Source organism: Pseudonaja textilis, chromosome 2 (assembly GCF_049901715.1).
Source record: "Pseudonaja textilis isolate UNSWEBS1 chromosome 2, rPseTex1.2, whole genome shotgun sequence".
In the NCBI taxonomy this organism is placed as follows: domain Eukaryota; kingdom Metazoa; phylum Chordata; class Lepidosauria; order Squamata; family Elapidae; genus Pseudonaja; species Pseudonaja textilis.
This window is the reverse complement of record NC_141991.1, coordinates 138159226-138185016: the sequence shown is the minus strand read 5'-3', so window position 1 is coordinate 138185016 and position 25791 is coordinate 138159226. Positions and strand designations below refer to the sequence as shown.

The 25791-nt window shown below is 37.8% G+C and overlaps 1 protein-coding gene across 3 annotated transcripts in view; it reads left to right on the top strand.

Moving 5' to 3' along the window:
- LRP1 (LDL receptor related protein 1) overlaps positions 1–25791 on the top strand; it is a 311480-nt gene that overhangs the window by 83474 nt on the left and 202215 nt on the right. For all 3 annotated transcript variants that reach the window (XM_087925459.1, XM_026713764.2, XM_026713763.2), the window contains one exon: positions 6972–7109. In XM_087925459.1, coding sequence (XP_087781585.1) covers positions 6972–7109 — 138 coding nt within the window. The remainder of the gene's footprint in view (positions 1–6971; positions 7110–25791) is intronic.

Here is a 25791-nt window from a genome sequence, read left to right as displayed (position 1 = left end):
AACAGCTCACCCAGAAGTTTTGTAAGAATTCTCCACTTCGGAAAATGTCATTTATTGCTCACGTTTTTGTGCAAGTTTTATTTGTGGGAAACTCTTCCTCATTGGGTTTTAGGCAAAATTGGCTGAGAAAGCCTTTCCCCACTTCACTTTTCTGGCAAGTTTCCCTTCCTCTTCTTCTCCCCCCCACCTTTTTTTTTTTTTTTTGGCTTCCTCCTGTAGAAACCACTGGTTTCTTAGGATGGCAGTGTTCCTAATCGAAGAGTCTTTAAAAATTGTCTGATTATAATCTGATGAGTAGAAAATTTCTCCAGCAGAGAATTTTACATCATATGGAGTATTAATTCTCTTAAGTGAAGTTTCTAGAGTCTGAATCTTGGGCTATAAAGCAGGGGTCCCCAAACTTGGCAACTTTAAGACTTGTAGACTTCAGCTTCCAGAATTCTGGGAGTTGAAGTCCACAAGTCTTAAAGTTGCCAAGTTTGGAGACCTCTGGTATAAAGTACGTGCTCAGTCATTGAGCCATATTCTTTTTCCCATATTAAGTATAGTAGGGTTGGTCAAAATGCCTTCCCTGCTGCTCCACAAGCATTAATAGGACATATTAAAATGAAGTTTGGATTTCTTTATAAAAGCCAGAAAATGTCCCTTGGCAGTGGAAAAGCCTCAGCATTGTTTTGATTTGTGAGAAATGCCAATGGAAGAGGGTCTTTAGAATAGTCAGCAGTCGTTTAGTAGATAGTGGGAAATTGAGGAATGGTTGAAAATAAACCATTGATGCATGTTGTGCATCAAATACAGGTAGTCCTCAATTTACAATAGTTCTTTTAGTGACCGTTCATAGTTCAGTGACATTGAAAAAAGGGACTTTTATTCCCATTCACAGCCCAGTGCAAATAGTCCTTGACTTACAACAATTCATCTAGTGACATTCAAAGTCACAACGGCACTGGAAAAAGTGACTTATGACCATTTTTCACACTTATGACTGTTTCATCATCCCTACAGCCACATGATTTACATTCGGATGCTTGGGCAACTGGTTCATATTTATGACGGTTGCAGAGTCCCAGGGGTCATGTGATCACCTTTTGTGACTTTCTGAAAAGCAAAGTCAGTGGGGAAGCCAGCTTTACTTAACAACTGTGTTACTAATTTAACAGCTGTGGTGATTCACTTAACAAATGTGCCAAGAAAAGTCATAAAATGGGGCAAAACTCATTTGACAAATTTCTCATTTAGCAATGTAAATTCTGGGCTCAGTTATGGTCATCAGTCAAGGATTATCTGTAGTTGCCTGCTAACTAAGTTATAACCTTCTTAATTAAGCCAAGAATGGGACAAAATAATTTAAATCCACTGATTCCCCTGCTCTGTGTGAGCGTTGGGACTGTGAATTGATTCATTAAGGTTTATGTCTCACCTTTCACCCATAATCTTAATATAGTGGACATAGGACTCCTCAGTTTTTGCCTACAACAAACTTGTGAGATAAGTTGGAATGAGACTTTGGAGTAAGATGAAGTCATAATAGAGAGATCTTCCAGGGAGAGGGGAAAAAATAGCAATGTTTTTCAACTATGAAAATTCAAGTTAGAATGGTTGATGGTGAATCCCCAGATGGAATTTTCGGATACAAGAGGAAAGGCCTTTTCTCTTATGAATTTTAAAAAAAGATCTTCCTCTGTATTTTCATTAATACAAATCAGGGAAAAGGGGATTTTTCAAGCTTTCTTGAAAGACTTTTTTGATTGATGGTCAGGCTTAATATATTTTAGTGGATGATTTGGATTTGTTTAATATGTTTCTGTGGATACTTTGGTATTGTTACCAAGATGTATTTGTGGCCATTATAGTTATTTTTATAAGCTGAATAAATACTGTAGAATAAGGGAAAAAAGAGGAAATATAAATGCTTGTGTGTGCGCATGAAACAAGAAACTATTTCACAAGAGGTTGGCTGTGGAGACTGTTAAAAATATCCTAAGTGATTGAAGAGATGCTGAATGACTTCTTTGTATCTGTCACAGAAAATGTGGCACAAATATAACTGACTTTTTCAAAATGGACTTGGGCATAAAAAGTAGTATTAAGAAACAAAATTCCAGTCTTTTTATAAAATTACAAATAGTCAAATCATCATATCATTTCTCAGAAAGTTCTAGGGACTATCCAGGAAATTTTAGGCTGGATAGTTTAATGGCTATGGCCAATAGGTTTCTATAACTAATAGAAATCACCATTAAAAATTATTAAGGATATAAGAGAAAAGTGCTACTGAAGAAAAATCCATGGATTAAAAAAAAATCTTAGAATAATCAGGAAAGAAATTGAAACTAAAGCCACCTTTATACAAATGTGTGATACACTTGGAAAAGAACACTGAAAACTGGAATAGACAGTAAAAAAGCAACTGAAGTGATTTTAGGGGCTGAAGTAACTTCCCATGAAGAATGGGATGTCAAGCTTTTTAGCATTAGGAAAAAGGAAAAAGGAAGATACAAAGTATGCATAAAATGATGCATGTTATAGAGAAATTTGATAGGATGACGGGTTATTTCCACTTTATAATTTTATCCCCCAAGGTTATCCAATAAACTGAATGGAGCGAGATTCAGGGCAGATAAAGCTGAGGACTATTTTCCACAGTAGATAACAAAGGGTTGGAATTTGTTCCAGCAAGATGGAAAGGACTGACACCCCCTACCCCTTAGCCTTAAAAAGAGATGATGCAGATGCATAGCGGAGAAAGATATCAATGCCCGAGTCATGATGGTATTTGGGATTGTCACGTTCAGAAGGATAGGCTCTCGATGTCACGACTGAAGTAAGAGAAAGGGAAGGTGCTGTTACAGTCTTGTTCTGCTTGAGGAATTTACCAAAAAAAACCCCCACCTAGGTGGTTCCTGTGAGAAGCAGGATCTTGGGCTAGTTGAGCTTTCAAGCTGACCCAACTGGATCCTTGTTTATAGCTGCAAGAAAAGTGGGACCCAACAAATTCCCTATCTTTTGGCCCAGTGCAATTAATTTCTGATTATAATAAGAAAACGGATTTGGCCTCTGGGATATCTGCCAAATTTCTCCAGGGCAATATTTCAAAATGGGGCAATCATTATGAAATATTTGACAGAGGCCGGATGTTAAGTGTCTTTTATATAGATATGCCTCTCGAATGAGACACTGACTGTAGTAAGACAACAGACAATTTTCAATTGATCTCAGTTTGCCTCTAAATTTGAGAACTGAATCAATACAAATATTCAAATATTGTTAGTTTTTCCATATTGCTATTTGGTGTCTAATGGAAGAACTTACACAAGATCAAAGCAGCTATAATATTTTTAGTATTTTCTGGTTGCAAAATTAACAAATGCAATTTTCTTAGGAGTTTTAGTAGCAAATCTGTGTCAATAGATTGCTCACTGGAGCACTTACCAAGTATAACCAATAATAATTACACTTGGTCAACTATAAAACTTTAAAAAAGAAGCTTCAATTCTGTGGACAGTTACTGTAAAATACTGCCGAATATGCTACTTATTAAGGGAGAAATGGTGCCCTGTTGAAGTTCATAACTCAAATGATTATATTCCATTTTCCTTGCCCTTCACCAAAATTTGATCTATTAACAAAATAATATATTAAGGCAGTTTAGTTGACTTGCTAACTGCAATTTAGATTTTTGGGAAAAAATGTGGATTGTATATTTTAATTAGCATGATTCTGTGCTTACTATAGCACACATATATTTTTCCCAGTGTGATGCTCTCTAAACGTGTGTGGGATTATAGTTGCTAGCATTCTAAATCAACGTAGAGAGCTTGGATGAAGAGCAGATGACATTAATAAACTAAGTAAAACCCAACATTCAAAAAACAATAACTGAGTGCATTTTATTTCGGTCAGCACAGAACTGTTGTTGTAAAGTATGAAAAAAAAAAGAGGGACCTTGATTTATGAAGTTTATCTCATGTGCCACCATCATTGATATTGCTAATATTGATATTAGAAAAGTGAGCTGTTATCCCCAGCACTAGAAAATCATTGAGGGGGTGGGGATTTCAAGAGAAAGCCTTCTAACCCTGTAAAGATAAGGGGGCGTCAGCATGGTGCCATAGTGGCGTGAGAAAGGACTAGTTAAACAGCTCCAGAAGATGGAGAACTTCTTAGTCCTCTGTTAGCAATGACAGGCAAGAGTTACTACAGACAGGATTTGGAGATAAAGGAAACAGGAGAGGAAAGCTGGAGGTATCATTGTTGATATCCAAGTTGCGTTAGATTTATAAAGTCAAGCTGACATACATTTGGCATGCAAACACCAAGAAATCTCAAGCATATTCCAAACAATGGAGCCTCTGGTTGGGATGAACTCATTATTGCTCATTTAGCCTCTTCTTGATTGTTCCAACAGATTTTTGAAAGCACCTATTAATTTAAATGCAGACACTAATTATTAATTAAGGTTTTTAAACTGCTGACAAATTTACTGAGCTTTCTAGCCAAAGCATAAATATTTATTAACGCAGGCATCAACCACTGATCAGCCATACATCAGGTAGCTTTACTGTCATCTAAAGGCAACCCAACTGAAGAGGCTGCAGCTGAGGATGAGAAGGAAAGCAGGATTGTTTGAACAAATCTTTTGAATGACCAGCTTCTTTTACTATCCCTCTCCTTGTCATTTCAGCAGGGGATCAGAAGTGCCCAAAATTGCATGCTTTCTTCTCTCCTCAACTCCTTTCCTTTTTGGAATGTTGTCTCTTACAACATCCTTATAAGGATTGTGTTGCTAATATAGATAATACATAAATTACTATAGGATTCTGATCCCCCCCAAATCTTCAGTAAATAAAGGGCTCAGAATTGCATTATATGTTTGCTTGCTCGGGGCTAAGCAAAAGTCCTTGATGAAAGGGACTGACACATTTGGGAAAGAAGGTAGCTGAAGCAGTTAGGTATTGCCTAGATTTGCAAAAGGTAATCTGGTGTCCTTCAGATGTTTTGGACTACAATTATATTGGAAGAGAGTAGCTTGGCTATCTCTTGCCCATTGTAGAGCAGCTCTTCCATTAAGGATGATGGCTTAGCTTTATTGTACAAGGTTGTGCGAAGTTAAACTCTATATTCTGAAATATTTAGCTATGGAAATTTTCCTATTTAGTAAAGACTTAGAAAGAGATTTTGGGGACCAGTTATGGAGTTTCTCTTTTTTTGCAAGCAGGGAGGTATATTATCAAACAAAAGTGTCTGGAGAATGAAGATGTTACCTGTTACAACCTTAAGTCTTTGCACAATGGTTTATACTAGACTTAGCCTTTAATTTCTGTCACTTTTCGCTAAATCATAAAGCTGCATGCTAAAGATACAGATTCAATATGTGGTTTAATAGGTATTACATTACACTTATAACATTTTTTAAAACTCAAGTTTGAAATATTCTTGCTTGTACAAAAGTAACAGAGTGAGAAGAGCAGATAAGGTATTTGGTTGCAAAGGTTGCAAAGTTAAAGCATAGAAAGGGTTAATCACTCTGTGACAAAGAAAAAGAAGATGCTAAACAACTTTTGTTTTAAATCTCAGTTAATGTGGCCTTTATTAATGCTGGTGGATATTAGAATTATAAACATTATGTTAGGAGGGTTATAAAGATTTTGAATTATGCTGAATCTAGATATAGATATAGTCATCCAATCATATCTGATTTTGAGTCCCTGCAGTTTTCCTGGCAAGGTTTTTCAGAAGTGGTTTGCAATTGCCATTGTCTCAGAGAAACTGACTGGCCCACGACCAGTTGTCCATAATCCTGCTTTCCCTTGCTGATACTCACAATTAGAGAATTGCTAGCAGTAATATCAATAACAGTTGCCATTTAATATTAATAATAATTGCATAATAGCAGCAATCCTGATGTTTTAGCAGAAACATTCTCTGATATCAAATTAAAATGAATGTGACTTCTTTTTTAATTAAAAAATGGAATCTTCTGTTGTTTTTACCCTTAAAATATCATCCCTGCTTAGCTCTTTAGAAGGTCAGTTCAGACCTTCTTCTCAATTCTTCCTTTTTCAATTGTATTTATTTTTGGATTGTAGCCAACTCAATTAGAGAGGCCATATATTTATGGGCAAAAGAACAGCAACTTTTAAAGCGCTTTTTTATAATGTTAACAATTCCTGTCTAATGCAACCCTTTGGGGTGTATCACAAACCTGTCACATGAAATTAATTACCTCATTTATTAGCTTTTAAAATAGGTAAAGTAGTTTGTTAAGGTTCTTCATGCCAGCAATGATTAAGTGGCTGATGGAAGGACTATTCTACATAGCAGAATACTTTGACTGATAGATCAGTACCTACCAAGGCTTCTAACCTGAGCCATAAAAGAATTTGGCTTAATTAATATTTAATACAGAGTTACTCAAACTAATTCACTTAGTATGTTTCCCTTGGAAACACAATCTAAGGTTTCATAGCCTTGTGGAAAAAAGATCTGGGTCAGCAGTAGGTAGCTTTGTGTCCTCCAGATATTTTGGACTGCAGCTACCATAAGTCAGCATGGTTTCAATCCTTTGAAATCCTTTGCACTCCAAACTACTTGAAAAATTTCCTAGGTGAATTCAAATTAATTTTAAGACTGAAAAGGCGTACTCAAATATATGCTTTAAACCAACATTTACCAGGAATAGAATTAAAAAACCCTAGCTATTTACTAAAACAGTTGTGCGTGCATTTCACCAAGGTCATTTGAGTGAAGACTAGCATTAGGCCTGTTGTATTCCCACATTCATTTCCTTAGCAATTATATGAGCTAATGCATTCTGCTTTCTAGATATAAAGGAATGTGCAGTATGTGTCTAAGCACCATCCCTACACATGAGGCTCCATTCCTTCTTCTAGGATTTCCTATAGATTAAAATATTTGTGCTGGGATCCTTGGAGACCCTCATAATGGCAATGACTCTTCCTATTTTCCAGGTCCACATAGCAAGGTGTCAAGGTGCCATCCAAATGAGTACAACTGCCTGGGGACTGAACTTTGCATTCCCATGACCAAGCTTTGCAATGGCGAACGTGACTGCATAGATGGTGCAGATGAAGGCCCACACTGTAGAGGTAAGTTGTACAGTTGGATAAATGCACCTAATTAAGAAGCAAAATTCTGAAAATTCTTGATGATATTTTTTTAAGAATCTGATTATAAGCTACCATTGTGACATGGCAGCGAAAGGGCTGACATGATTTTGGTTGAGCTAGGAAGAGAAGTAAAAGTCATTCTTGCTATTAGTAGGATAGCAAGTGATCAAAGAAGCACAATTAAGAGTAACTAAATATATGCAAAGAGATATAGATATTACTCTACTTACAAACTTTTGAGTTGTGAACATTCACTGATATGAACAAACCAGTCCACAAGTCCATCTTAGAAGGTCCCAGAAGTCAAGAAAAGGTGGGAAAGGGTTAGTTTCCAATGTGCCACATCTGTACGCAGCATGCAGGAAGCCAATCCTTTCCGTCTTCTCCAAACTTTATCTAATTCAACCTCATGGAAAGTCAGCCAAAAAAAAAAAAAAAAAGGAGGAGAAGAAGAAGAAGAGATGGAACTATTGAAGTAGTCCCAGAGCAAGCTTGAGCGATTCAGCTTGATGGAGAAAGTGCTGTCATTGTTCAAGATGAAGAACCCTAATATTGAGCACTTCACCAAAATGCCTGCCCATCATGCGATGTGCTGCTACAGTGTCATCTATGAAGAAAAGAGGAAGACCACTACTCAAAATTCACTTCTGGAAAGTAGAGAAACCTGCTGCATCAACTTCAAAGGATGAACCAATACCATCACCATAACTACCAGGCTTTACCATGTTGCTGTCACTTATGTAAGGTAAGAACTCTGCTGCACATCTTTGTTTACACTAGTTTGGACTTGTGAACAAAACAGGCTTGTGAACAGCCTCTCACGGAGCAAAACACAGAGCATAATCTGTTTGTAAGTAGAGTAATGTCTGTACAGTGAGAAGAGGGGGGAAAGATTGTAATCATCACATTTTTTAAAATAAGAAATTGAAGTCCTACTCTTAAAAGTACATAGAACTTAGTATTGTATGATACTATAGTATTGTATGAATGGTGCATGTTGCTGTGATATCTAATTTTGATTTTGCTCAGTATAAAACAAAACATCTAATAAATGAATAACAGCTCAGAATAATTAGTTTTCAGACACGAGCTTAGAAATCATTTCAAGATTACTGTCTTGTTTGTTTTTAAACGTTACTTCAGTCCATCCTTCTACTGTATCTTCCTGCAAGGCTTATGTAGATGGAAAAGTATTTGAAGAGAGTTCAATAAAGACAGAGAATCATACTAAAAAAAAACCCTGCTGTTGTGAAAAGCATAAGTAAATCAAAGTGAATGTTCCCTAAAGAAGAGATTAATTATTAGCTTATGGTTTATCAGTATCATCTAACTAAGAGATAGGCTCTTGATAGAAGAAAGAAACGGAGTGGTTAGGAGATTGCTTTGAATATTAATTAGTATGGTCAGCTCTGTGCATACTTGTTAAGAGTTCTGTGAAGTTCTCTTTCAAGGGAGCCAACATAGAAATGAAGCATGGTGCAGCGCTGGCACCTTGAGCAGTGCAGGAGAAACAAGTGTACAAAGGGAAAACCCCAAACCCAAAAACTTCATTTAAATTTCCTTGCAGGCTGCTAAATAGCCACATTGTCCTTGGGAGGTGTTAAAGCTCCTGGGAGGTTTCGTACTCTGGTAGATCAAAGAGGCTCATTTCTTTATAACCTTGCTCTCTAATCCTATTGGAAAACTCACTCTCAGCAAAGTTGAATGTTGGAGCATTTCAGAGCTTGTCACATGAGCAGATTACTCACCTGCAGGCATCTGTCCTGAAGTGGAACTTGGAAACACAGCTTTCGTTTGCAGGAGGGAGAAATAACAGGAATGCCAATACTGGCGTCTCTATAGATAGCCATGCTCAATGCAGAATTTTGTGTGTGTGATTGAGGGCACTGTAACCTGAATGTCTTACAGGCAGTCCTCAAGTTACGACCATCATTGACCCCCAAAATTCAGGTTGGTGAGTGAGACATTCGTTAAGGGAGCTTTGCCCGATTTTACAACTTTTCTCGCTACATTTCTTAAGTGAATCGCTGCAATTGTTAAATTAGTGACACGGTTGTTAAGTGAATCTGGCTTCCCCATTGACTTCACTTGTCAGACGGTCACAAAAGGATCATGTGACCCCGGGGAACTGTGACCGTCATAATTGTGAGTTAGTTGTTAAGCATCCAAATGTATATCACGTGAATGCTGCAATGGTCAATTGTGAAAAATGGTCATAACTCCCCTTTTTTCAGTGCCATTGTAACTTTGAATAATCACTAAATGAACTGTTGTAAATCAAGGACTACCTGTATTTGGTCCCCCGAAATATGTCTCTGAATTACACATTCTTAACTACATCCCTCAGATCAGAAAGGCTGGCATTTTGGCAGTTCGAATCCCTAGCCCCGTGTAACGGAGTGAGCTCCCATTACTTGTCCCAGTTTCTGCCAACCTAGCAGTTCGGAAGCATGTAAAAATGCAAGTAGAAAAATAGGGACCACTTTGGTGGGAAGTTAGCAGCGTTCCATGCACTTTCGGCATTTAATCATGCCGGCCACATGACCACGGAGACGTCTTCGGACAGCGCTGGCTCTTCGGCTTTTTAACGGAGATGAGCACCGCCCCCTAGAGCCGTAAACAACTAGCAGGTATGTGCGAGGGGAACCTTTACCTTCACTTTTTAAAATTACATCCTTCAATATAGTATAGTGTATCAATCATCCTATAAATGTTATTTTCATATCAATTTTATTGAACTATTAAGATATTGGTAGTCTCTGTAGCCATGCTGCCCAAAAAGGAGACTCCCCTCCTAGCCAGATAAACATTTAGACTTCTACCAGATAGGTTGGCAGAGAATGAAAGGAGCAGTCTGTGCTGGACATAGAAGAAGGGACATTTATTCTTCTATGGCCGGCATCAAAAGCAAGAGAGAGCTGGCCGGTTTGTTGCTGTGTTTCTGTGCCAGCAAAATAAAAACATAGATTGAATGACATCTCCTGCTGTTCTATATGTGTGAAAAGAGGAGGCTGTGATTAGGAAAGCAGGCTGCAGAGACCCATCTGCGTGGTTTTTAAAAGCATTATAATGCAAAACCGAGGAGATCATTAACCCTACAGATATCATTGCACTGATCTTCCAGCTTTCTTCATCTTTGGCTAGGATATCTGGGGTTCCTGGGAGTTGTAATTCTGAAATAACTGGAAGATCATTGCTTTTGTACAGCATAACAAGGTGTAACTCCTGATGATGGGGTTAATAGCTGCAACCCATAGAAAATCTGAAGTCCTAGCAAGTGCTGAACTTGCCAGCATGCACTTCTTTGTCAAAGGTATCCCAAGTCCCAGTTAGATCATGGCGTGACCTCTAGTGCAATTTGGATGCCTAGCCTAGCTATACCCCCATTTCTTTTTCTTTTGTTTTGAGACTTCTAGATAATAAGGCTGAATGAATGGCTCTTTTCTCTTAATCTTTCTAAGCTGCCTTGGACGTGGTAAAAAAAAAAAGCTTGATAACTAAAAAGAATAATCCCTTTCCCATGAAATGTAGGTCCAATCAGAAATGCTTTATTTGTGGCCTTTAGCTAGCAAGCCCAGACTTGTTCACCCTTGTTGATTTGTTTTATTAGGTCAAATTCCTGCCCTTATCTGCTCTCCTTCTCTTTGCTTTTGCTTGTACATAAAACCAGGACATTCTGACTTTGATGATTTTGTAATCTTTGAAACTTCCTTAATCACATAGCAAGCATGGTGTCCATTGAAGCCGTAGGCAACCCGTCTCCAGAACTGACCACTGAAATAGGGTTTTGGGTAGTCAGGGCTAGGAAGCGAAAGGCTGCTTTCGAATGAAAGCTTGCTTTGATCAAGGCGGAGAATGTATGTTCCTCTAATACGGAAAAAGAGAAAAGTACATTTGCTTCTCCGAGTTTATAAAAGAAAATAGGTTAGTTGCCAGAGAACATTTGGTGGCCAGAACTTGATTTTCAGGATTGGAAGACAGCTGTATATACTTCTCTCTACCATGTCACTTTCAACAACTCTGTCGCATGTGGGGCTAGGTTTGATAGACAATAGCACCCAATTCTGCCTGTATTCCCAATTGTTTGTTCTGACCAAGGCTTCCTAGACTGTTACTACGCACACTCTTATTTTAAAAACAAGACTTATTTTATTGCAGCGCTGGGAACTGTTTTCATTCCCAGCCAGAATTAATCTCAAGCAGTCCCTTCAGATAAGCACCCACCTTTCTTTTCTGTGAAGTGCTGCCAATAACAGAAGTATCAAATGAACTAGAAAAAAAACCAACCAAAGTACAAAGAGCTTCAAGAATGAATCTGAACTGGACGAACTACTTTGCTTCTTGCAAAGGTTTCGTCATCTTTGCTGGTCTTTTATATGTCAATTTCAGGCTTGACCCTAACTTGACATTATACCTGATGGAAGGGGCAATCACCTCCCAGACTTACTCCTGAGTTACCCCTTTGGTTTCAGCTGCTCTTGCCTTCTAGCAGCTCTGCGCACACACGCACTGGGAGCAGGCTTCCCTGGGTCCTCTGCCTCACTACTGCCAGACGTCAGAGGCTCCGGAGACAGCACCCCACTCCCAGATGGTCCTGGCCCCATCTCTGCATTGGATGCAGGACTCTCGTCCGAGTCTTCTCTAGACTCGGCCGTCAGTGAACCACAACAGCCCTTCTTTCTGAGAATTGTCATAGTCATAGTATTAGTCATAGAAGCATATATAGTATCTGTATACACACACACACACACACACACACACACACACACACACACACGCCCCTTTCAGGAGAACTTCCCCAATTTGGTGCCCTTCAGATGCACTGAACCTATAATTTCTAGCACATTCACAGACAACTGACCATGGCAAAAACCAAAGTCGGCTTAAAACAGAACAAAACTCCTATTAATATCACTGCTTCCTCCCCTCCCCCCCCCATATATTTAATATTTTCCTCCTTTAATTATGTTAAAGATGATTTTTTGGCAGTAGGTTTTGAAGGGGTTGGGGGAACATATCCAAGATTTGATGGGCTGCAGGCAAAATCTCTGCAGTGGGGCTTTGTGATACTGAATATCAGAGAAAGAAAGATGGAATGGAAGTGCAAGAGGTAAATAAAGACAATAGTTCTGAATGCATATAGACTTTTGTTACATTTTATGCAACACAATAAGCCAAAAATTGGCAGTCTTCCTTATGCATTTATAATATGCAGGTTGTCCTCGACTTAACTACCACAATTGAGCCCACAATTTCTGTTGCTAGGTGAGATATTTGTTAAATGTGTTTTGCCCCATTTTAGGAGCTTTCTTGCCACAGTGAAGTGAATCGCTGCACTTGTTAAATTAGTAACACAGTTGTTAAGTGAATTTGGCTTCCCCATTGACTTTGCTTGTCAGAAGGTCACAAATGGTGATCACATGACCCCGGCACACTACTACTGTCATAAATATAAGTCATTTGAATTTTGATCACATGACCATGGGAATACTGCAATGATCATAAGTGTTAAAAATGACCATAAGCTACTTTCTTCCAGTGCCGTAGTGGTCACTAAACAAACTATTGTAAATCAAGGACTACCTGTAGTTGTATTGGGATCCACTGCCGTAATCTTCAAGAAAGTTGCATTGACGCTACAAATCTAGCTTGTCAGAGAGACTATTTCATTTTTGTTTCTTATGGAATTATCAGCTAAATGGGCACTTAGCTCTGTAAAGGGATGCAGAGCATGGGACGGTAGGGACAGGAATTCTGTCATGTATCTTCCTTGATGGTTATCTATAGAAAGTGAAATCAATTCGTATTACCTTAACCATACTGTGTTAGGATTTGAATGAGAGCCAGCGATTTTTCTGAGTGGCACCTCCTTACGTAACCTGGCTGACTCAGCAGAGAAACTGCCAGGATTCGGTTGATGTATTTGGTTCAGGGTGATTCATTTGAGAAGTCTTATTTTAAGTCTGCCTTTTCTGGATATGTGGGCCTGTGGAATCCAACTCCGCCCAGTGAATTAAACCCTGATGATTAAAGTGACAGTTCTGATTCTTCCCTGCAAATCTGTATCACTTAACTGGGTTTCGCTTCTGAAGAGGAAAAGTTCAATTCCAAACAATGCTTGGAATTGTTTTCTGACATTCTTCTGGTGTGAAAAAAAAAAGTATGATGTGAATAGTGTTCTTTTTTTTAAAAAAAAAATGTATTTTAAAACAGGGGTCTCCAACCTTAGCAACTTTAAGACTTGTGGAGCAAAGCTGGCTGAGGAATTCTGGGAATTGAAGTCAACAAATCTTAAAAGTTGCCAAGGTTGGAGACTCCTGCTTTAAAGACCAGTGCTTCACATATCCTCCGGGCAGTGAAGATTTGTAAAGAGATAATCTTACCTATCAATTTGTCTGTCTAATTTTTATAACTGCACATCTCACCAAAAGTGACTCTAGGTGGCAAAGTTAAAAAAAACAGTGAATACTTTATTTTAGCAACAAAGTTAAAAACAGTGAATAAATAATTAAAATCTGTTAAAATTTCAGAAACCTAGATGGTTATTGAGAAAGTTTTTTTTATGAGGTGGAAGGATGTAATCTAGCATTTTTGTCTATTCTCAAAATTATTTTAGTATTCATTACACAAAATTAAAAGAGAGTGTAAATATTTCCTGTGCACGTAATTTACCCGCTTTCTTAATCAGAATATGCTTTTCTTTGTTGTAGAATTTATCCAGGGACTTGTGGTGCTATCATTCTGGATGCCTTTTGCATCCAGAATGCAAAACAGTGATTGCCAAGAAAGCATTTTATTTATTTATCCAATTTATGGGACTGCCTGTGTATCCAAGAATCTCTTGAATGGCCAAGAAACAAAAAGCAGTTAATTATATTAAAATGTAAATCAAATAAAACTGCATCGAGGCTCAATAAAAACACAAACCACTAGATACAACATTCATGCCAGGTTTCCCAAACAAAAATCCCACCATTAATGCCTGGGAGAAGAGCCAGGTCTTCACAGCTTTGTAAAAGGCCAATAGAATAAGAGTGGTCCATATTTCAGAGGGAGGCTATGCTACAAAGCATGGACCATAATAAAGGCATGTGTCCAGGGACTCACTAGACAATGTTGTTTTATCAATGGTAACCGGAGCACATCCACTCTGTCAGCTCTGATGAGATGGGCAGAAAACACCAGGGAGAGACAGTCCAACAGAGACCTCTTCCCATATCATGTAGGGCTTTAAAAGTGATAACCAGCACCAAGAAACCTCTGGGGGACTGGTGCTACTCATGAAACCATGCTGGCACATGAATGTTGTGCCATGCCATGCTAGAGTAGCTGAGGCTTCAGAATGCTCTTCTGGGCAGCATAGAACAGGTTACAATAGTCCAGCTAGAAGGTGGCTATGAGCAGTGCCTTCCAATCTGGGAATGGCTGTAATTGGCACACAGGATGTATTTATAAAAAAGCTCTCCTGACCACAGCTGCCACATGTTCCTTGAGCAAGAGTCATGAGTCCCAACAGAATTTCTTGAATGCATACCAACTCTTTGTGGGGAGCATAATCCCCATTCAGAGTTAATGATGAAAAAACATTAGTTGGTTACTGGTAGGTAAAAATATATAAAGTTGGTACAGATATACATTTGGACCATCCAGGTTAAAAAAAAGCATGGTCCCATTCCAAGTTCTGCAGTAAATTGCAGATTCAGAAGTGACACTACATTCTACATTCCATTCATTTTTTCAATCTCTTGAATTACTGGGAAGGGGCAAAATAAGTTTCCAACACTGGATTTGAGAAAGGCTCAAAGAAGTGAAAAAAAGAATGGAATTCCTAACTGAGAAATTAGAAAAAATAAGTCATGTAAAATAAATGCAAATATGTCCATATAATCATCAGGAATCAAGCTTGATTCAGCGTTTTTACATTTATAAAACATAAAATTTCTATGACACATATTTTGAACCACAGAAAAATACAGATTTTAGTCCCAAATAATGAAATTATAAGACAATTTTATATTGTGTATTTTAATGACCCCTCTTTTCGCTAGTAGAACAATAGACTTTCGGGTTTATCTAGTGGATAGAAGGTTATAGTCTCAGTTTGGCAAGACTCCTTCCATTATGTGTAAGCAAATAAAGAACTGAACTTGATTAGATTCTGCTGTGTCATCCTTGGCTTTGGTCTGACATCGATTAACTAAATTGATCATTCTGTTAAAAAAGACCAGGTTGATGCAACATGGTTTGTTCTTCTGCCAAGCAGTACATTCTTTTCTAAGTGCTTAGCAACTGACTGTAAGCTTAACAATATGTTCCAGAATTTTATCCTGCATTGGTATTAAGATGACTGGTCCCCTCCCTCCCAAATTCAGGATTATGCAGTCACTTAATCTGGGCCTGTCTTTGGGAAAATGACTTAGAGGTGGCTGGAGATACATTACAGCAGTGGCCCCCTACCTTTTTTGTGCCGCGGCCTGGTACCGGCATCACAAAATCATCCGTGGCCCGGTACCGGCATCAGCACGCATGGCATGGTGAGCCAAGCGACCGGCCAGCCAGCCGTGCCCCGCTTCTCCCTGCCACCTTCAGCTCCTCCTTTGTACCTGTGTCGATGGGCTTCGGGACGGTCGCTCGGCTCGCCTTGCCATGCGTGCTGAAAGAATCCTCACGCCTTAGTTTTGTTCGAAGCCACCACCACCCCCTCGATGAAACTAAGGCGCGAGGATTCTTTCAGCACCCAAACGCCGCTTTCTACCCGGAAAAGCTCACCGGGAACCATATTAGGACACGGTGTATAGGAAAAAGACGTGGGCATTTCATTGGATCATATGTTAAACATCAGCCAACAGTATGATACAATTGCAAAAACCCACAAATTCATTTTTAGGCTACATCAATAGAAATATAATGACAAGATCAAGAGCAGTCATTATTTTCTTTTATTCTGCGTTGGTCAACTGCGCCTAGAATATTATATACAGTTCTACACATTGAATTTGAGAAAGAAAATTGAGAAACTCACACATGTCTAGAGGGCAGTAACTAAGTTGATAAATGAAGGAAGAAGAATGAGTAATGGTTAGGCACGGGGTGTGGTTAGTCTGGACAAGTGAAGACTGCAGGGAGACATGTTAGCTATCTTCAGTGTTATAACATTTTAATAGCTTTATTTTTAAAAAGTATTTTGCAGTATTTGATTGCCAAAAATATTATTCCTACTCTAAATTACCACTCCTTTTTTTAAAATTGTGCAACATCTGTGGTACAAAATAAAATACACAGACTGAATTATTTGGGTGTGTGTATGTGCATACATTTAAATAGAGCTTATGCGAATTAGACACACATTCTGCAATGTAATTGATTAATAGAACTTGCTGCTTCAAATCCTTAAGAGCTTGTCACTCATGTAAACTTGAAGTGAACCATATTACAGTTTGATTTGGGAGGCAGGACTTTTTGTGGTTGGCAGGGGGGTAAGCATGAGAGAAGAACTTGCACATTCTTGTAAATAAATCCCTTCTCGGGTTTCTTGAATTATGGAATTTCTGGGAGTATAAACTTACAAAATCTCTGAACATAATAACATGTTGTCTGATAAGAACAAATGCAAGTTCTTTGTGGCCTTGCAATATAATTTTATCCTGATCATTCTCAAACTATTAGCCATATTATCCTTTTTTTTAAAAAAAGAAAAAGAGGGAAGATGATATGTTTCTTTGATTATTTGCAGCTTGTGCTAAGGAAAGAGCAAAGGGGCATTTTAGAGGGCAAAAGGGTTTAGATCTCTTTATGTTAAGCCAAGTTATTATCTAAACCATCTCAAATATCTTGAGGTCTTGGCAGGAATAAGCTCTCATATGTGAAGTATGATTGAATAGAAACCAAGGACTGCTATAAGACAGTTCACACCCTGCAATTCATGGACATGGTTCTGTTTATGGACTGCAGTTTCTTGAGGGGGCACAATAGAGCAGACGGTATAGATTAAGCTTGTTGAAACTTTTAGTTTTCATTTGCAGTTTTTAAAAAATATAGTTTAAACATCTCGCTATTATGGCTGTAAAACCATTCTTGGCATTAAGGATGTATTAATATTTGGAACACAAGTGTGATACGTGATTCAGATCTATAGCTTCACTGCTTTGGATCTAATTGCTGCACACATCTTGAAAATTCCAGCATAGCTGACTTAACTGTTATAGAATCCGAATTAATTCTTGTGTGTATAACCCTGATTTAAGTTTGAGAGAGTTTGCATATAATGTTTATATATAGTTTCCCCAATGAAAAGCATCAAATTATAATATAAAAATGGTGCTTGCTGGTCTTACATGTATTAAACATAGCAACGCGGAGCCTATCAAAGAATTCTGAAAATTTGCACAAATGGAACAATTGAGAAATAGGTGACACATTTAAACATATGGGGGGAAAAGAACATATTTTAAAAGAAGTGAGAGAATCAGAATAAGCATTTAGATAAGCTGTTTATTTACAGATGGAGAACAGACTCAAAGACATCCATTCCACTTGCAAGGAATTAAACAAAAAAAACACCCTATGCCATTTATCCTTAACTTGGTACTTTCTAGTTTGTTAAGAGCTATACCTTCCATTATCCATAACCACCATGTCCCCTTCTTTATTTGACCGATGCAGATTCTGTTTTGAAATGCCATTTTTCTTCACTGGAGCGTCACAGCTAAATGTACAGTAGAGTACAACAGTAGTAACACATTTGCTGTCTGTAGAGTTTGACAATGCCTTTTGCCAATAAAGTAAGAACTGTGAAAGAAGGGTGCTGTACTGTGCTCTTTTACTTTGCTATGCCAGTTGCCTGGTGCCAGGTGTTTTCCTCCTGTTTTTAGAGCAGTGTTTCTCAGCCTTGGCAGCTGAAGATGTGTGGAGTTTAACCTCCAGACATCCCAGCCAGAATAACAGATCAGAATAACGGAGTTGGGAGAGACCTTGGAGGTCTTCTAGACTAACCCCTTGCTCAAGCCATTTCAGACAAAGGTTTATCCAATCTCTTCTTAAAAACTTCCAGTGTTGGAGCATCCACAACTTCTGGAGGCAAGTTGTTCCACTGATTAATTGTTCTAAGTGTCAGGAAATTTCTCCTTAGTTCTAAGTTGCTTCTCTCCTTGATTAGTTTCCACCCATTGCTTCTTGTCCATCCAGAATGTAATATAAGAAAACAATACATATTATATATTGTTAATAAGTAAGATATAGAACTTCATCTTGTACTCTTCCTCTAAGGCTTTGAAAGTGTACTTAATTTTTAGAGGAAGTCAAGGCGATTTCCAAATTTGCTTTCAGCTGAGTTTTTGATTGTGTTTGGAATCACATCTTCAACCATTCTGTTGCTCAATGTTAGGGAACCAAGTAGCCACTTTCCTCTACAAGTGGACTGTTTCGTCTTGCTCAGCTGCTTAAAATAATTTGAGGGAATAGCAATACCAATAGCACTTAGACTTATATACCGCTTTACAGTGTTTTGCAGCCCTCTCTAAGCCCTCCATTTACAGAGTCAGCCTATTGCCCTCAACAATTTGGGTCCTCATTTTACCCACCTCGGAAGGATGGGAAGCTGAGTCAACCTTAAGCTTGGTGGAATTTGAACTGTGAAATTGCAGTTCAATACTGTATAAGCAACTTCCTCTGTTTTACAAATGTCTTGTCAGCGATTTTGATGTTTTTTTTTAAAACTTGGACAGGTCTCTCTATGTGCTCATATACAACACTTGGGATGCTTGCTTGCAATAATTGTTAAGATTTGGCCACAGATTATAATAATTAAAAAAAACTGCCTTGAGAGTTACTGTTGCAAACTGTGATTTGAATTTGTGCTTGGTTTAGGTAAGGAAGTGGGTGTGTATTCATGACAAAGTTGAGGCAAAAACAGGCTTGTCCTGATCTTGGTTTAAAATTACCATGCTGTGCAAACATTCTTGGCAAAACTTAGCTCAAGCCATGGCTTCATTCTGAGGTATCATGAACTGAAATGGATTTCTCATTTATACTTTTTAATATGATTACATAATGAGGAGAGGACCAAGAAGTACTGCAGCCTAGTGCTGCATATGGACAACTTCTTCTTAAAAGCATGCTATCAAACCAGGTTAATTTTGTGATCTTTTGCTTAGCTTTGTAAATGGCAAAAAGAAATGCTATCCAAACTTGCTTCTTGAGTCATTACAGTCGAGAAACATGAAGTGATTTAATATTGACTTTAATATTGGTTTTGTTGATTAATTTTAAAAAAATCATGATTTAAAAATGTGTTACTAAAAAGCAGCTTCAAATGATTTAAAGTAGATAAATTTCTAATTTTCAATCTGTGATAAAAAATGGAGTGTCTGAGATTTTCACTGGGTTGCACCTCGGGGATGATTTGACTGTGATTTGTTGACAAAGCCGTAATAACATGAGTTCACACAACATGATAAATTGCACTTGAGCAAACCACATCTTGGCATAGTATAATATATGAACTCAGTCAGCCTTGCAAGACAAAGAACTAGTGCCTGTTGGAGATACGGGGCTACTTTAATCTGCTAAATTCACAGTTCTGTAAAGTAGTGTAAAATTAAATGCAGAACAGGAAAGAGAGCAAGTTGCTTCTCTAGCATGGTGATACAAATATTCTGGAACCCATTTCTAAAACTTAGCTTTGTGTGTGAGCATAGACTGTATAACAAGCTACACAGATACGACAACTTGTTTACAAGGTTTTATCAGATTTTTTTTTATCAGGGACGAGGAGAAGATTATATTTCAGATCCTTATCTCTTCTGTAAATACAGTAGAATCACATATCTACTGTTGTAGATAATGTTACCCTCCATGATAGTGCTTTCATTTTAGAATTCCATTTTCCTGTTTTATTTTGGGTTTTTTTTATATGAAAGGTCCAATGCCCATAGTTTTTTAATTTGCTCTTCTAGCAAAACCTTCCCTAAATTTGGAAATTACACTCGATTTATAACAGTTCATTGAGTGACCGTTCAAAATTACAACAGCACTGAAAAAAGTGACTTAGGACTGTTTTTCTGGGATCATGTGTTTCAACTTTTGTGACCCATCTGACAAGCAAAGCCACTGAGGTAGCCAGATTCACTTAACAAACCACGTTAATAAATACAATTATTCACTTAACAACTGTGGCAATAAAGGTCATAAAATGGGGCAAACTCACTTAATAGATGTTTAACTTAGCAACATAAATTTTGGGCTCAATTGTGGTCGTAATTTGGGGACTACCTGTATATAGATACAGTGTCCATATATTCTCTGTTGATTTAATTTATTTTCTTGGTTCTGCTCTTGAATTTTCTTTTGTAAAGCAGTTCTGAGCATTTTTTTTATCCTTGCAAATTTAGATTTGCTCCTTTTTTCTGGTTTGTCCTTTATTTTTTTCCTAGAAAATCTGACACCAGTTTCATAGAGACCAAGTTTCTTCTCATAATTACATTTCTTATTGTGACAACAACTGTGTGACGTAATTTATATAAAAGGAAAATGAAGTAAAATGGCGATTTTCACCACCTTAAGTTACTTGAAAGTAATAAAGGCAGGGTAAAAATCAAATAAAGTTCCATTTGTGATTGCATTGCTGCTAGCTGTTCATGGGAAGAAATTCCAGTGGATATACTTCAAGCGGGGTTATGTGCCAAAAGTGAATTATATGAGATAACATGGCATTTGCAACACTTTCTTTAAATCATGCTGATTGCAAGGCTGTTGGCACTGGCAGACTTGAGCTTGTAAAGGAAGATGAATCATCTGTTTATTCTCTGTTGCAGCTTTTTGTATGATATGAAAAGCTTCCCTGAGAGAAAAATGAAATCAGGGAACAGGAAGGAACTATGCGTGTCTGTGAACATTAATAGAAGTTAGAACGGGCTGCTTTTTTTTTTTTTTTGCTGTTTTACAAAATACTTTTTCCAATATAAGGTGGACCCCTGGGGTTTTCTTAGCCTTTGCTGATATTGATTGTGAATTTGGAGGGATTTTAGCATTTTTCCTGAATCTTTTCTATTTTGGATAATTTTGCATTTTTTAAATGTTGCAAGCTAAAACTGATAAAGGGCAGTACATTATTTAATAGTAAATATGCTTTTTTTAGTAGAAAGCGATGCAGAGATTTTTTGGGGTATGTCTTCACAGGAGTTAATCAAACATGCCCTGAGCTGGGAAGCAAAAATAGAGAATTTCTGTAAAGAACCAATAAATTGATACTGTGTTAAAAGTTTTCCTCCCAGATTACCCCCCCAAAAAAAAAAAAAAAACCTGAAGAGAGAGGAATGTGATAGAGGAAAAAAGTTTACATGGAGGGAAGGCCTGTTCTGATCATGATTAGTGAAGAAAAAACTGTAGCTACCCTTCCATGGATTTGTAATTTAATAAATAAATAAATAAAAATCAATGAGTAGCCTCATGCTATATATTGAGATATAGATAGTCCTTGCTAACTATCACTTATTCAGTGATGACTTAAAGTGCTTGTGATCCACTTGGGCCTCACAACTTTCTATTGGCTTCCCCACTGGAAGCCGGCAGGAAGTAGTGAGGAGGTGCTCGCTTAACAATGACAACAGGCACTGGCAGGATTATCATCTCTTAAATGGTCCGGTCATGTGATGTCACGTTTTATAATAGCTTTGTTTAGTGACAGAAATTCTTGTCCCGATTACTGTTTTTAAGTGAGGGCTACCTGTAAACATTTTGCCAAAGTTTTGGTAACAAATTTGTGTAGTTAAGTCGGAACTTGAAGAAGATTCCTTAGCCATCTTCCTTACTTTCTCCTTCAGTGTAGGTTTGCATTTTTTCTGCACAGGATTATACTCCTTGAGATCTTAGTTCACGACTCTCACAATGAGAGCAGAGTCATAGTGGCACTTGTGAAAACAGTCGCTCTACCCTTTCTGTGATAAGCTTGATTTCTCTGAGTCTTCCATGCTGTCCTTGCTGGCCCTGCCCTTTTCTGTTCAAGGACATGATAATGTTCTGGCTTCTGTGCAGAGTCACTTTGGTGATCAAGCATCAGAATTGTGGGTCCTGCAATTCTCTTTATTCCCGGTAAATGAAATGGCTTCCATTGATCAGAGGTTTCAGGAATTAAGAAAGCAAGCTTTTGGGAAGGGCAAATGGCTTTTCCAGAATCATCTCTTAAGTTTAGTTTATCAACAAAGTACCTACTGATAGAAGGGAACATTTATAACTCAGTGTTTAACTGTGAAGTCCTCAGTACTCTTTGAGTTTGGCTTGTTTACTTGAAGACGTTTCATTACCAAACTAGGTAAGCTCATCAGTGCACAGTATTTACTCTCAGCCAGTTATCAGGCCAAGGCATATTTAAAAAAGAGTCTTGGATGTTAACGCCCAAATTGTCACTGAGGCACTTGCAAACATTGGGTTGTTAAAATGGCTGGCTAAGAATAGCAAATATTTTGAAAGAGGAAAAACAACAGACAATGTGTTTGATGTCAGCATTCCAGTGAAACTCCCCATTCTACAGACCATTTCATCAAGTCCCATACCCTGAGAGAACATCTGTATGTGGAGTACTAGAAATAAAAGACATTGATTCTCTCTTCCTATTCAATTGCCAATTATATACCCCAGCAATTATATACCCCAGTATTTACAGAGATGGGACTTGACAAAACTACACCTTAGGATAGCAATAAAAGATTTTATCTTCTTCAGGGCCCAAACACATATTTAGGCACTAGAACTGCTAAGTTTACCATCAATACTATTCAATTGAGACCACATTTTATTGAACACATTGGGGTAGCATGTAAAGGTAAAACCTTCATCTAAGCACACATTGCTTTATTTTAGTAATCTTGTTTTATATTTTTATATTTTATCCTACACTCTTTTATCTCACCCGTTTATCTTTTATTGTAGCCTACCTTACTCTTTTAGCTCAGCTTCATTTTACTTTACTGTGATTGATGCCCAGTGGTGGGATTAATTTTTTTTTACTACTGGTTCTGTTGGCATGGCTTGGTGGGCATGGCAGGGTAAGATACTGTAAAATCTGCAATTTGCTGATTCTCTGGACTACTCAAAATTTCCACTACCGGTTCTCCAGAACTGGTCAGAGCCTGCTGAATACCACCTCTGCTGATGCCTATTGCTTCATGATACTGTATGGTCAACTGACTAATCAGTAAAGCTATACCATACCATACTTTCATGGGTTCTACAAAGAATTGTAGGGCATTCTTTGGCATTTCTGAAGTTTTGTATCGAGATGGGAAACTACAGACCCTTTATGACTTGTGGACTTCAACTGCCATAATTGATGAGCCAGTCATGCTGACTCAAGAATTCTGGGAGTTGAGATCCAAAGGTTATAAAAGGGCCATAGTTCTTCACCCCTGGTCTAGACTTATGGAACAAAATAGACTAGTCAGCAGTGAATCAGTTTTGGCTTCTCGTTTTCTTGGCCAGAATAAACCAGATGTGTATCAGACTGTAAGAGATGTCATTAGTTCCTAGTTTGTTTTTTTTAAACAAAATTATTGTCTTGGCTCAGCTGTTTTTCCTCTTCTCAAGATGAGACTTCACTAGCATCTTTTTCTTTTCAATGGCACAAGTGTCAGCTCTGGAAAACATACAACCTTATTTTACTGCTCTTTATGCCAGAAAGCAACTTCCTTTCACAGGACATAAACAAGCTGTTGTTTTCCATTTGGATTCATTGTGAGGGTCAAGGTACTCACCTCACTGCTAAAGGGCAGCCATATTGGCGAGGGGCTATCTATCCAATCATTCCTTTGAGCTGAACGTGAAGCTGAAAGCAGCCAGTGATTGCAAAGTTATGTCTGGTCTGTTTGGCTTTTAGAAAAGTGTTTTTGGAGAGAGGAAAATGTGTGGGATGGTCCAAGGGTCATCCTCAGTTAAATGAACATTGCTCTGTTGAAGAGTTCTGTATGATCTCAAAATTAGCAAATTCTAGGGAAGATGTGGCTTGGGCCTCTGTTTTCCTTCAATGGGGAATCTGCTGTGTTTAACCCTTAGGTCTCAAGGCTTGTTATTCCCTCTATCAGTCTTGCACATCCTGGTATCCCTCAGATATCCTGAGACTCTTACTTCAAACCTTCCACTGGGAGCTTTGAGGGGAGCAAATGTCTTCCTACTATCAAATTTTCACTAGCAAGGCTATCAGCATATATGCCAGACACCATGGGAAGGTTTTATAGTTGAGCGATAGAGGTGGCATTAATTTTTTTAAATCAATAAATAAGAACAAAATGCCCCCCACAGCTAATGCCCCATACTCCTGCTGAGAAGTAAAGACTTCGTTCTTCCATGTTTGAGCCAGGTTGCTGTGGCTATTCCTGTGTGTGACCAGTTGGCAATTTTTCATTTCTTGTTTTACTCTTAATTGTCTTAATTGTTTAACCCCCAGTATGATTGTACTTGGATTGTATCTTGCGGCTTTTAGTTTTGGTTATATTGCTGAAGTTGTACTTGTCTTTTTTATTTGATTTGGAGAAGTGTACCCTTCTCATAGTCAGTCTGATTGAAGCAGTGTATATTCTGATTTCAACATTTTTATTAGTTTATCAAAATATAAATATAAAACAGAAAGAAAATAAGAAAATAAGAGGAAAATAAGGGAGGAAAAGGGGAAGGGAGAAAAGTGTAGGGTAGAAGGGAAAAAGAAAGAAAAAGCATTGATGCAGTAGAATAAAATAATAACATACAACCTCAACTTTTTACTTTTGTATAATAATATATACTAGCCATTTCTATAACAAAAACCTATCTAATCAGCAAAACTCAAAATCAAAGTGTTTTTCCCCACTTTTTTTCCACCTCAAACAAAAGGTCCAAAAGTAGTTTCTAGGTGGAAACAAAATCAATTGTATTCCTTTCTTTAATCAATTTGGCTGTCTGCTAACTCCATCAACTTTTGCAGCCATTCGTCCATTGGGGAAATCAAAGTTTCCTTCCATGTTTGTCTATAAAGTAAATTTTGCTGCCATCAACATATATAACATCAAACTTTTGATGTTAACATCAACAGAGCCTCGGTGGCACAGTGGTTAGAGTGCAATACTGCAAAACTACTTCTGCTGCCAACAATTTGGCAGATTGAATCCACCAGGCTCAAGGTTGACTCAGCCGTCCATCTTTCTGAGGTGGGTAAAATGAAGACCCAAAATTGTTGGGGGCAACATGCTGACTCTGTCAAACCGCTTAGAGAGGGCTGTAAAGCACTATAAAGCGATATATAAGTCTAAGTGCTATTGCTATTGCTATATATAACATCATTTTTTTTTGAAGTCTTTATCCATTAGACCTAAAAAAAACCTTGATGGTTTTTAGCTTTATGTTCACTTCAAGTATTTTCTGTATTAAGATATGAACCCTACTCCAATATTTATTTGTTTTGTCGCATGTCCACTATAGATGATAAAAAGTTCCTTCTTTAACATTTCAAACTCTCATTTGAGAAACCTTTATACATTCTTGAAGCAGTGTAAATTCTGCAAACAAACAAACAAACAAACAAGCTCTAAAATGCCTACCCCTTCTATATTTGTTATAAAGAAGCATCCTTTTTTCCTTTGGCAATCTCTGCATCATCCATCTTCCAGATCAAGATTGTGGGGATTAAGAGTTATGGGAG